Raw genomic sequence first — 14282 nt, forward strand, 5'->3', positions numbered from 1 at the left:
CCCAGCTGCAATCAAACCCAAGAATTCTGCGTGGTAATGAAGCATTTTACCACAATGTTATGCCAGGTGTCGGAATTACTTTGGAAATAGACGCTGATCTTCATGAAACGTCAATAGTGGTTTCAGTGCTGCCTACCCAATTTTATAAACATTACAAATGTACTCCTTTAATACAGTCATCACGTCGGGCTAACGTGAATTGTGGTTAGTTGTCATGCGCTGAAGTTCGTCTATGTAGCTGCGTCCAGGGCTATAGCATCCTCGGGAGCGTAGGCGCTTCATGTAAGCTTCTGGTGTTGCTAATGTTCTAGTTGGCATCGTTGCGCAAGCGCAAACACCTGGTCACTTAAAAATCTGCAACTCTTAAACATACACCTGTGCTTGCAACATATGTGCATATATTTAGCGTCATTTCATGACGTTTTGCTCGACAGTAAATTTGCAACATCGTCACGTTCCCTCCGCATGCTTCGCATAACGTCGATTCTCAGGTACGTGGGATACGCCGAATTTTATTCTGGCGGTGAGTTTTATTACTAAATACACAAGCGAACCTTGTCGTAACGTACAGCTTGCCTCTTAAATGTATAGAGCACTTTATTTATTGTGTAAATTTGCTTAATTTAAGCCTTTTTCGAGATTGTGAAATGCTGGTGCTCAGCACCACTGATTCGCAGGCAATGTTTAATCTTTATATTTTACATAGGACAACCCATTGCACAAAGTTCATACTAAAGTCTGGTTCACAAAGAGAATATTTTGATATTCAGCAGAAAAAAATGTTTTGTGTTATCTGCTGCATGCCACTACTCTTACTGTACTGCATTATAAAGGGGTCATCAGAGAGTTCATTTCAATTCACGGAGTCAAACTTTATGCCGCCGTTCTCTCATCGCACACCACATAAAGGAAGGCATTTTGGATTTTATGTGTAATCATTTGTCTCAGTGTGGCTTCCACTGTACATCAAGAAATACGGAACATTTTATACTGAACGTTTACACGTGAACTGACTTTTTCTTGCTGAACTTGTGATTGTGCACTCGTGTGCATACAACGTGTTTGAACTGTCATGTTCTTTCACAGCGTGTATTCTACTGTATTGAACTTTATGCCCTTATTTTTTTTACTTCGTGTTCTGTCTTTTGAGCGAGAAGGAGTAGCCGATACCACTATAATTGCACCATTTCAATAATTAAAAAAGTTTTTATGTAGAGTCATAAAAGACATTTGCTTCGAAGCACCTTGTTTTCATTGCTTAGCCACTGAGAATTGTGCCGTTCAGTCTGTCTATATGATTGTCGCATCACAGAAAAGTGCACATGCTTAAAATATAACTTCTGCAGATTCTACAGCTGCGAATATTACAACTTAACGCTCATCATCTCACGTAAATAGTGCATCGACAGCATTGTTCTCGTCCCGCATCAGGGCACTGCCTCTTTTGATGACTATTATGAACCGACAGTATCTTAGGCTATCTAAAATTGTGTGATCCCCTTTTTTGTATACTAGCTAACGGTCAAGTGTAATGAATCAGTATATTTATTCTTCGCTACTTCACATCAATTGCACCATTTAAAGATTTTTATACACAACCCCCCTTCACATTCCCCACTTCATTACTTTAATGTTCTTTACTGAACTTCACCATCGGTTCAATGCATTTGTGCTGTTGTATATTTATGACAAATCACCTAGGCCCTCTCATAAGCAGAGAGTCGATAGTGACTCCGCGTGACAACTTTTCCTACATCCTGTTACCAGCAAGAAGAGGAAAACGACAAATACATTACCGAAAAATGGAGAACGCAAAGCGTGCTTTGTCAAAACAATTAACTCACCAATTCGGATGACATCGGGTAGCGCAGCGCTCGTGTAGGTTCCTTTTGGGAGTGTGGTAGCTAAGGCTGCGATGAAAAATGTGAGGCGCTGCCACCGCCACTCACTCGGGGCCACTAACCGTCCCACGTCACGTCGATAAAGCCGAGCCATGCGTCCGCCGCCGTGTCCCGCGTATCAGCGGGAAGGGCATTTCCTCAGAAGTATCGTGCAGGTCTTCATCACCACCCTCAGCTTAGCGCCCGTTGATACACAACGATGAAAGACGTGACTCGAATATCATGAGCAAGCTTAGTATGTGTGAGAAAAGCGCTGCTAAAATGATTTTCGTTCGCTGTACCGTAGTCGAGATGCTGTGCCTGAACTTCCCAGATTGAAGAGAAATATCGGCGAGATCAAAGGACCTACCACTGCACAAAGACAGGCGTTCTGTATTAAAATCCTTCCCAAAGGTACGCGTTCACGTTTTCAACAGTTGCCTCTTGTAGGATTGATAAGAAAGACGCTTATCAGTTTTTTGGTTACCGTGTGCTGAAAGCTCAACGAATTCGAGCGTTGATCTCTATCCTAATAACCATGTCTTCAATGTAGAGAATGTAGTCTGCTCCAAATAAGACTTGCTCAGTGATTATCTTACTTTTTAAATTAGGGAATGTACACATAGAGCTTATAATTGTTCGAAATACCAAGGAATTTGTGACTTTTCGGCTCCCTTTTTTATGTTTTGCAAATTCATTTTCCCTACCTTCGTGACATCTTTTTTTTTTGGAAAGTAGAAGTATACTAGGAAAGAATCCCTGCAAGTTTCACAGACGGTGTTCTTCAAACATATAGCAGTTCTGCTTGCTCTAAAGATGCTGGAAACTCCAAAATCAAAGTTGCCTTAAATGAAGGGAAAACTTGACACACAGATACAGCGTAACATATGAATGTCCCTAGTCCCCTTTGCCTCTTGTGCCTTCCTGTCATGCTGTCTTCAGTAAATCGGATTACGATTTGTTTCTCAACGCTTTCGGTGAAACCTATAAATTGCGATCACTTAATCTTACAGAGATGCACCACCGCTAACTTTCACACCACTGTCCCGTGCACTCACGAGCAAAAACGTTCCACTTCTTGTCACCGCCGGTTACTGTTACAGCACGTGTTTCCAATCAAACGAAGTCAAACTGTCGCAAGCTTCCTGAATTCATGTTGTTGCTGAGTGACGTTGCAGAATGCCTTCTCACGGAGTAACGCTGTTCGGGATAGATGGACGATCCGATATGTTTGCTATCGAGAGCTAATCCAGTTGGAAGAGACAGTGATCACGTAGCCCAACCACTCCTGTTATTGCTTCAGCTTGAATAACTGGCGACGACTGTACGACGTTTTCCCGACTTCCCACGCTCCCTTATTTGCGCACCAACGACGTCCCGCGAATGCAGCCGCACGCCGACTAAGCGCTCCACATCTCGTCTTTGCAGAGAGGGGTGTCACGAGCACGCCTTTCTCGGAAGGAGTGAGGGACGGAAGGAGAGGTGTGGAGAAGAAGAGGGAAGAGAGGTCTGCGAGTGCCACTTCGGGAGAAACCAATCTCGAAAGAGATAGAGAGATGGATAGAAAGACGGAACGACAAGCAGCAAAGGTTGCGGAATACTTTAATACGAAAAAAAAGGAGCCACTGAAGGGCCAATGCTAGGTATGGCATCGCTACGCTCGCACGCTTTTGCGCGTCGCGCTTGTGTATGGTGCTTTCCGGGCCGCCACCTACAGAGCTCGCCGAAAACCTTCATGTCAGACGGTGCGCAACCCGCGCATTTCAAATCACCTCTCTAGCTCTCCATCATCTGTGAGCTTTGTAGAGAGATAGCTATCATTTAAAGGCAGCTTACGTGGCCGCCATTATCTCCACACCCTTTGTATCTGCAAAACTGTACTGGTGCCACTGTCCAGTGTTCATCGCAATACGCATTTATGCGTCATATCATCAATTCTGCAAGAAACTGCACGTGAGCGTGTGTTTGTGCATAAGCGTGCACAAACGCAAAGTGGAAGTGGCCGCTTTTCTTTGTCCTCTAAAAAGGGGACGGGAGAGCCCTGTAATGAACCGAATTCCCACGCTTGTATGTATGTGGGCGCGTGTGCGCGTGTGTTCGTGTGTCTGAGCACGCTCGTGTCTGCTCGTGCATGTGTGAGCATGTGTGTGAGTGCGTGCGCGCGTGTGTTACTTCAATTGTAGTTATAAATAGTTTGTACCAAGATGACTTGATGAAAAATCGGTGGACCCTTAAGCTTCGCCTTTAAGAGTTGAATGCAAATGCGATACTTATTATTTTTGCACACACACACACACACACACGCACACACACGCACAAAACACACGCACACACACGCGCACACACACGCACGCACACACGCACACACACATACACACGCACACACACGCACACACAAGCACGCACACACGCACGCATGCACACAGCGTGCGCACGCAAGCGCGACGTATCTATAGTATTGCAGTGACTGTGCAGTGGCCACTTCCCTCTACTAGGACGGCGCTCTGCTGCAGTGGAGACAGGTTTTTCACAATGTCTTGCATGTGGCACACAGACACACACACGCACGCGTGCGCGCGCGATGGTACATACAGGTTTTTGATCTGAAACAAAAATCACATGGCCTCCAAGATACACACCACGCGCTCGCCATTTCGGAGGCAAAAAGGTGTCTCACAATGCCTCACAGAGGGCAGCACATTATCTAGGGTTTGCTGTTTCCTTGACCAACACCTCTGAAAAGGCGTGATATGTTTTCGGCTAGATGGACGTAAATGTCCATTTTCGTGGCTGTTTTAAAGTTATTGTGTGTTTTTAGTGATGTGGCGATGGCTGCACTATCCTAGCGTTTTTGAACGTAGTTTGATAGCCTCCGAAATGCGCCTACAAATTGCCGAACGAGCTTGTTTTCGTCGTGACACCTGTCATATAAAATGCAGCTAGGAGACTCTTTCCATCCACTACATGACTATAAGTAGTGTTTTTTTTCTTTAAGCAGCTGCAAGTACCATTATGGCTTTGTGGTAGGACACCTTCTTGCCACGTGAACGGCCCAGATTTCGCCATCAATGAGACCGAAAATTTTATTCTTCATTCTATTTGCTTATTTCTTGATTTTTCGCTCACAACCAACGTAGCCGACGCCGACCGCGGAATTTCTGCGACACTAGCTCTCTAACGCTATCGCGTTAAAAAGCAATGGAGTATTTTACTTGCTGCGTCAAAGTGGGGCAAGCCGCCATGCTTGAACAAGCTTTCATCATCACCTGCGTCCCAAAACAACGTTTTGAAATAAAACTACACGCCCCTTTTCACGCTGTTTGCGAAGGAAAAAAGATATTGTAGCATTATTTACAGAATCAACCATATCATACTGAAAAAGCCCACAGGTATAAGCATGTTAGAGGTGGGCTGATAATGAATATGGGTTATATAACGTGAAATATTGCGTCTTCCTAGACACATATCTCAGTAGTTTGAGAAATACTGGAAACTCTGATATAATATAGTAAAACACTCAATACCTCCGAAAACTAATTACACGAAAATAATGTACTACCAAGGCACATTTTCTCGTGACGTTCTACGGGACATTAGAATGGCTGCACTTTCTTAAAGATTTAAAAAAAATAAACACTGAGAGATTGGGATGTTTTCAGCCGATAGTGTCAAAGAACTCGTTTCGCATAACTTAAAGAGGCAGCGTCAGTGTCGGCGCCATTGGTTCTGAGTGCAAAATCCCCGCCTTGTGCGGGCCCGGAGAATCGTGAAAAAGGCAAATAAAAGGAATAATAAATATATAGGGTTCAAGTGAGGTTCAAACCCATGCCGTCCACGTGACAAGCAGGTGTTCTGCCATATAGCCACGTTATTGCTCGAAACTGCTTCCTGAGAAACGCCCTACATTCGTGTAATATAGTAGTAGGAGACACTGGACACTTCATATATTACCGTATGAAATGTTGCGAGGTAAAACTATACAAGAACACCAGGCGTTTAAACATGTGAATTGCGCAATAGTAGAGTGTATTAAGAGTCCATCCATTACAAGGCGCTCAGACATATTTATACAACATCAAGGGTGAAAGCATCAAAGTGAGCGGTTGCATAGGTTCGCATGTTGCCTTATGGACGCGTAGTTTACCCTTTGATGGTTGTTAAAAGGAAAGTTTAAGGACCCTTTGTATATTTCAAAGTGTACGGACATTTGACTGATTAAGCTGCGGCACTGAAACAGCTGTGGTGGTGCGACTGTTTATATGCGTCGCTGTGCCAACACGTGGTTGCTGAGAGACTGTGGGCGAGAGGCCACAGCTGACGCCGTTCCCGAGCACGGATTAATGGACACGTGTATGAGATATCAAAGGCTTTCACCTTAAAATTATGGTACTTGCAGTAGGAATTCCGGGATACTTTTGAACGGCTAATGCTACGCGCACCGAAACTCATTTATTTGCTGCACGGTTGAGGCATGCGCAGAGAATCGAAGCGTGTTCTGCTCTCGAAGGCAAAGCTCAAGCGTCCTCCAAGTTTTTTTATCGAGCAGCTAGCATTCGTGAAGGCATCACGCCTTATACTAAATAGCTTCTTCTTAAATCGAGCGACTTGTATAAGATTTAGCTCATTCATCCCGTAGGATAAACGACGCACTGCACGTCATGAACGACTGGGTCTGTTCTTCTACAGCGTTTTATGTGCGCCGCATAGATTACCTTTCTGTTGAACAAAAAAATCATGCATGTTTTAGGTAGTTGGTTAGGATGCCGATGTTTTGCTGAGAGGGCATTGCGAAAGTGTTTTTCACTCAGCTGTTCTGTTTAGTGAGATCAATGTGCGCTCGACAAAATACATTTAGGTAGAATCAAAATTCAGACCAAAACTAGAAGCCTCCGGAAAAATAATTGAAAACAATAAATTTAGTAGCGTACTTGGAGTTCCCTGAACACTTCAGTGTACGTCCTGAATACAGGCTGGAGGTAGATTTACCTGTGCCGGCTGCACGCGCGGAGTTGTTGCGGAAAGTAATTGTCAATAGGCGGATTTCAAAAGAATTCTTCCTTGATAATTGGAGACTGCAGGTGGCTAAATGACCCGCAGCTCTTGCTTATCAACAATGATTATGGAAGGCTCTTCGCTAAATGAACCCTACACCTGCCAACGAACGTCAGGTGTGAAGGAAGACCAGTAGGTGTCGTTATCACGGATGAAAGGTCTAGAAAACTATGATGAACTCTTGAAAGAAGAAACATCAAAGTGCAGCTCAGGCCTTGCCCAACCAGTGGCTCTCGGCACACAGGCTGTTGAAAGACTATCCCATTAAGACCGATATAGGAAAGCGCCGCTATATAACTGACTTCAATAGCACGACGCCTGCGGTAGAAGTTCTCTGCAAATATCGACTCCAATATCTGTGTCCGCGCTTACTTCTAATTCTTTTTTCGGGAAAACGGGAGGATAAAAAGGGTGTAGGATTTCTGATAAACTTGAAGCTTTTGTGCGGGAACAGGGATATTGAAGTACCCGCACCGAGAGAACGGGTCGAAGCAACGATGTTTGCTAACTGTGTAATCAATATCGATTGAATGACTCCGTCATTTATTAAACCGGCGAAAAGCGCCGGCATCGCCTTTGATATAAACGAGTGGAAAGGTTCTTTATAACGGGTTCCCACTTTCTGACCGAATACCAGTTTCGCAGCTTTTAAGAGCGTTACACGCGTTCGGTAGCATTAAAGTATGTCGCAATCATGATCAACAACATGATGGTAACTCTGAGTAAAACTGAAAGTTAGTAAGAACACTAGTTATCAAGATGTGGAGAGATAAGAGTGGCTATTTCACGTGAAGCCTGTTAGAAAATGCTGTTTGTGAGGTCTGGGTAGCCGTTTTTGTCAAGAGTTCCTGCGTTATCTGAAAATGTTCTCAATTATTCGATTGTTTGTTTCATCACTGCCTTTAGGCACTTTGTCACTCCTTATTTGCTAAAAAACAGTGAAAAGATACCATGAAATTAAAAAAACACCCGAATAGTATTTTGCTTTTGTGATAACACACACACACAGACACACACACACACGAACATTCACGTTCTCACACACGCTCGTACACGCACTCTCACACACACGCTCAAACACACATACATACACACACATGCTAACACACGCATGCCCACAACAAGTGCTCACACACAATCACACACATGGGCACACAAACGCACGCGCTCACAGGCTCAATCATATACATGCACTAACAAACATGCGCCCACACACGCATAAACTCACACTTCAGTCAAGTACTTGGCTTCGAACGCGGTGTCTTTGGTTTACCATTTGAGAAGGAACCAGGCTGCCTCTATAACCTTTTAAAAATAACAAAAAGCCCTGATAAAATTTACGCCATGCCTATTTTTGCTGGAGAGGTGTCTTTTACGTGCTACTTCTTCCGCCTTTCTTTGTTTAAATAAATTCTCGTGAACAGAGGGCCCGCCTCCATCGTTTTATTCAGTCTGGATCAGTTGTAACTCTACAAAATTTACGGTGATCTTATAATAACATGAAAAATAAGATATGCTGTGTTAGGTCCTTCGCATTTCTTTGTTTAACTGAATTCTCGTGAATAGAGGGTCCACCTTCATCGTTTTATTCAGTCTGGATTAGTTGTAACTCTACAAAATCTACGGTGATCTTATAATAACATCAAAAATAAGATACACTGTGTTAAAACCGCTACAAAAAGTCCGTATGGTGTGAGTGGATCATGATAAGCGCAAAAAAAAACAAACTGTCGTACTTGGCATTAGCATCACATTCGGCAAGCATTCTCAAATCATCAATGGTAATCTACCGATAAATTTCGAGAGGACGGTGTATAACAGCACGGGAGAGGCCTTCGCCCTGCAGTGGGCGTAGTCAGGCTGCTGCGGATGATGATGACATGCTGTGGTAGTTCTATGTGTCTATACTGCTTACGATTTAAATAGCAATGGATGATTTTTCAAACAAGTTTTCTCTATTGGGTCATCTGTCATTTTTGCTTCACGTTAAGGATACTGCATGTATACCCTCCTCACCGTACTTCACTATGTACGCGGACGACACGAGCGCTTATTTTACACCAAACCACTCAGAAATACCAGAAAAAACTATAAATGAGTATATGACTTCATTCTCAAACTAGCTGAAGCAGAGCAGGGCAGATTTAACTTCCTTAGGGTATCTTTTTGTCAAGAATTACCGTGAAACATTCATGTTATTCATATAATTAGGCGAAATTCACAAATGGTGCATTGGCTGTGTAGAACTGGTTTCCTCATTCCTCACTAATAAAAAAAAGTTCTGCCATGCCCTATTCTATTCGAGGCTTTGTTACGGTATACTATTATGGAGTACAACAACAAAACAATATAACATACCTCCTATGATACAAAAGATACCATTTCACTTATATGAATATTACTAGGACAGACTAGATAACTTGCGCGCTTCAGCATTCTTTCATAAACATTGTTAACTGCAAACCAAATATAATGTTTGAACTATTTCAAAAGCTACACAAAAACAAGTGGCATAAACAAAAAGAAAATGACTATCGCTATCCTGCTAAACAAAACTTACAGCGTTTACAAAAAAATAGGACAAAATATAGAAAACAAACACTGCGCTGCCAGTCCACGCTATAAGTTAACGAGTTCCAGAATGCCTTGCAGTTGGACGTCAGTGTAGGGACATTTCGAAAATAACTCGAATAAACTTGAATCAAGAAAGAAATAACTGATCATCCATATGATCCATATTGTCTAAAAAGAGGAGGTAAAAATTAATTGGGCTTTGTCATTTTCCCAAGTGTTGGGAAAGCGTGTGGTTTCATTGCGGTATACGATGCCTGTAGTCTTGTTCATGCCTTGTCTTAGTTTTCCCCTTTTTTGTGTGTATCACTTGTGTATGTGCACTATGTTAAGTGTATTATGTGTTGCTTGTTTCTGATTACTGTATTCTTTTGTTTGCGCGCATGTGGCACATGACATGTCAGTTTTGCTGCTTGTTGTATGTGCAAAATAATTATATCTGTGAAGAACTAAAGTTGCAGAAACCTTTTATAGATGTAATAAACTCTTTTTGCATCTGAATCATTTTTATTGCATTGCAAGAAATGAAATAAACTGACTACTACTACTACTGTAGTAGTATTAAAAAAGCCTCCCTTTAAAAACCACCTGAACATCTTGCCACTTTTAGGTAATATGACAGTTTACAGAAAGGTGCAGTTCACAGAAATATTCCTCCAAGTTGCACAGTGTGTTTCGAGCCCTGCTTTGTTTTTGTTATGAAGAAAACATCTGCTTTCTAGTAAACATTCGTTCTTCTTCTCACTTTCAAGTTTTCTGTACTCCTGAATGTGTTTCAGAGCAAGCTTGCGATCTCTGACAGAATTCAGTGAATTGCTTATATAGTTACCACACTTTTTAAAGGAATCGAAGCGACAGTGCTGAATGCGGCGTTCACTTTTTTAATTCCTTTGAATGCGCGCCCGCAACGATAGTGCGTGGGAGTGAAGAGAGTATTAAGCGTCAAACATTCCGCACTTTGAAACTTCTCTCCCCTTCAATACCGAGGGCCGCGTGGACAGGATTGTTAGGTTACAGTATGCCTTAGTGTTTTAATTTTTTATTGTTACGTAGTTTCTGGCTCGAACTTTCTCGGGCTTGTGCTGCAGATCACCGCTGTGATTTACAGAACGTCAACGGTGAACAAAAATGCAAGTTACTGGAATGCTCTAACTGTTCTATACCTTCCGCGACATGCAAATTTTTGAATTATTTTTCTGTTTTGTAAAAACACTGTACTAGTGTAGCTTAGCGCAGCACAAGTGCTCCGCATAAGTGCCCACATTCACCTAAATAAAGCTTGTGTTTCCATGTTATATTCTAACGCTCAAGGTATGTTTTACAACATCGATCTCAGTGAAAGAAGAAATGCATAAAGAGGTATGGCTATGACGCCGCTGAATTCTTCATCGTAGTGTCTCGCCTCAATATTGCGTGAATAATATTGCGCTTCCCTTTCCTACATTAGAAAGCGCTGCTATGGCTGAAAGGAATGAGAGTAATAATGGTTTGAGTAGTACATTCACAAGGCTGATAGAGTAGTACATTCACCCACCGTGTCTCGTCAAAGAGATTGCACATGTCAAGTAAAAAGATACTTGTGTGCACCCATAATACAGATGCATATGTTCTGATCGCTGTCTTCGTTCTCTTCAGAGTAACGGCAAGAGACAGCAATGGTGCGTGCGAAATCCCACTTTGACAGATATGCACCATCGTTCATCTTGTGCCTCGAGAGAGATGAATGGCTTTGTAAACGTGTAGTTTTTTGCAAAATGTACATTTAGTGCCTAAAGCTGTTCATAAACGGGGAAAGAAAGATGGCCTGTTCTGTGAAAGAAAATCAACAAAAATATCCGTGTTCCACCATCATACTTGCGGCGGTTCCGTAGTAAAGCATGTACGGTGTACTCTAAAAGAGTATAAAGCTGCTTGAACGACTAGTTTCGGAACTTCCTGATATGCGCAAGAGGTTACCGATGAAATTGAGTCCCCTCAAACAGCGGCAAACCAAAGGTAATTTTTTTAGGAACCTTTCGCAAAAGTCCTAAAGTGGTTCACACTAATATAACAGCGCAAAAATATTTATTGAGGGCATGTCAATAAACGGACTTAAGCAAAAGGCGTGAGCTTCTTTTGCATAATAATTATCGTATCAAAACAGTGGCTTTCCCATGTGATATACTCGAAGCCACATCCGGTGCTGGAATGTAGACATTCTGGAGACTTTCAGAGCAGTCGCAAGGTCGTAATGTGCCTTGAGCCAGTCAACTTTAACAGTCTTTTAGTTGCGACGACGGAAGTTCTAAGGTGGCTTAGGACGTTTTACCATGTAATTAGCAGGAGATGTTTGAGAAAACACCTGATAGGGCCCGTAGTACTTGATAAGAAGCTCATACTAAAAGCCTGAAGAATAAATAGGCGAGATCCAAAAGTGCGCGAGGAAGTCGATGGCGGAAGAGTCAGGGAGGGGTTCTGAAGTATGACACTGTATCGGACGATGCTTTTGAGTCGGCGTCAACCACTTTCTCGAATTAATTGGCATGTTGAGTGACCGCAGACGCAACGTTAGTAGCCGCCAGGGTTCTCACGGTATACGGAAGAATCCTATGAATGGCTCTGGGGGACTTGCTGCTGTAGAGCCAAAGAACAATGTACTTTCTGGAATGGCATTAGGTGCAGCCTTGTATGTGTAGTTGACGAACGGGACTGAAAGATATCAGTATCAGTGCTTTCATGCTACATAGATGAACATGTTACCAAGAGTTTGGTATTCTGCTTCCGTTAAGAGATAGCTCAGAGGGTGAGAAGTGTTAATGACAAGGTGAATAATTCAGCATTAAGGTATACGTGACGCCGATTCCTCAGTAGCTCAAGATGTGCACGACGGGGAACAACAAAAACCCGTAGTATTAACGAAGCAACACTTCAATAAAATATAATGAAGAGCTTATTTCTGTTGACAAAGAAAATTGGTTGCATGGGCTGATTTACACTGTTCAGCAACGGCCTTCCTGGTTGTTTATTTTACACCGGTTAGAGTAAATACATGATAAAACTTAACAGGGTTGTCTTGTGCCAAAAGCATGAGGTGAATACAAGGTGCGTGTTTGTGGAGGACTGAAGAACATCGGACTATCTGGTGCTCCTGGACGTGTACTTAAACCGAAAAGTAGACGAACTTGTAGCACTCCACCACCTTTTGAACGCTGCTACCGCAGTCGGAATCGAGCCCTCGCTTTTAGGGTCTTGCAGCCAACGAGGATGCTACCGTGATGGACCGGGGAAAACTATGATTCTGACGATAATGAACAAAGAAGACAACAATACGTCACATTTCAACAAAGTGCTCGGCCGTTTATAGTTCATGTAGACTCGGCAAAGAGAAAGCTAAATTCTTTCTATTCCCAACGTGGAAGCCTACCTTTTTTGGATGAAATAGAGATTAGTGTGATACGTTATACCGAGTTCATTGCCCTGGCTTTTCTGAACACGAGCTCTTGAGTTTTTTTTTCGTGCTTGGACCAAAATTTTTACAATCCTTGATTTCATTTTTCCGAAATAATTGTCCACTCAGGGGAATATATTTAAATAAACAGTGACTAACGTCTCCTATGCCGAAAGCACTCTGTCAAAGTCAATTGTTGCTATTGTACAACCTCGATGGAAGACCTCTTCAATAGTCAACTGAAGAAATTTTTTGCCAGAGTGGCTGCACAGCAATGTCACTATGCTTTGTGTCTTGATTGTCTGAGCGCTGCATTTATCTCAATGCTGAATGATAAGGTCATCATGTGAACAGAACTACTCCATTTACAAAAAACAAGAATATATTCAAGTAATGCTTCACTCTAAGTACAGAAATCCATCATACACAGTTATTCACAGACTATTTCGCATCAAACTGATTCTTACAATGAACAACACCTCATGTTTATCACATTTTTTTCATAAACAGCTTCAATTATTCGCGTGGCTTTGGAGCAATACTAGCGCTTGCTATGCTGAAGACCCAGGTTTGATTTCAACTTGTAGCCGTGATAAACCCTATTTTTTGTTAAAAACAAACCAGACTACACTTAGATTTGAATTTGTGTGTAGTGAGTCTTTCCTAATTGTTATCTAGTAGAAATACGATTGCACCACTGGAGGAGAGTAACTTCTAATTCCGCTCTGAATATTGAAGGCCAGAAACGTGGGCTGACTTATATTTAACCTCTGGCCGTCTTTTTTCTTTCCGCAACATTCGCAAACGGTGTCGTTTGCAAATGTTGCAAATTTGTACGCGTTTTCTTTCACAAAAGCATTCTATTGCTTCAAAGATCTGCTTTCATGAGTTGGATAATAAAATGATGACAGGAAAAAACGGTATAAAGGCAGGCGCAGACTGTTAAGCGTTTTTCCTTGCAGTTTCCCATGAAATCAAGTTGATTGTTTTACCGAACACTCCCTGTGCCAGCCCGCGAATCGTACAAAGCACATTGGGCACGGCACGCAAGGTATGATTCTTGGAAGATAACGTTCATGTGCGTCTAATCTATGCACGCTACAAAAATATTAAGGGCGTTGAAGGCAGTGTTCATACGAATGAAGTACTTCAAAAGTGTTGGGAAAAATTACCTTACGACACAGAATTAAGCGTTGTACAATCATTGTCTGTTGATGCTATCGAAAGATGGTATGTTTTTGAACAAAGAGGAATTGTGTGCCAAGGTTGTTTTGGGCCGATTGAAAAATCTAGGTAGCACCAGCGAACCCCAAGTTCCTGTCGCTCACACAATCGCAGAATAGAAAGAAGTC

At 42.4% G+C, this 14282-nt stretch overlaps 2 protein-coding genes across 6 annotated transcripts in view; one reads left to right on the forward strand and one right to left on the reverse strand.

The window, feature by feature from the left end:
* The window catches only part of LOC142784695 (glutamate receptor ionotropic, kainate 2-like), a 118919-nt gene extending 112136 nt beyond the window's left edge, over nt 1-6783 (reverse strand). The window contains exon 1 of the mRNA XM_075883178.1: nt 1845-6783. Within this exon, the coding sequence (XP_075739293.1) occupies nt 1845-1995 (151 nt within the window). The 5' untranslated portion in view covers nt 1996-6783. The remainder of the gene's footprint in view (nt 1-1844) is intronic.
* LOC119185467 (uncharacterized) overlaps nt 1-14282 on the forward strand; it is a 631054-nt gene that overhangs the window by 383626 nt on the left and 233146 nt on the right. The window lies entirely within an intron of this gene.

The sequence above is a fragment of the Rhipicephalus microplus genome, unplaced genomic scaffold (assembly GCF_043290135.1).
Source record: "Rhipicephalus microplus isolate Deutch F79 unplaced genomic scaffold, USDA_Rmic scaffold_15, whole genome shotgun sequence".
Taxonomy (NCBI): Eukaryota; Metazoa; Arthropoda; class Arachnida; order Ixodida; family Ixodidae; genus Rhipicephalus; species Rhipicephalus microplus.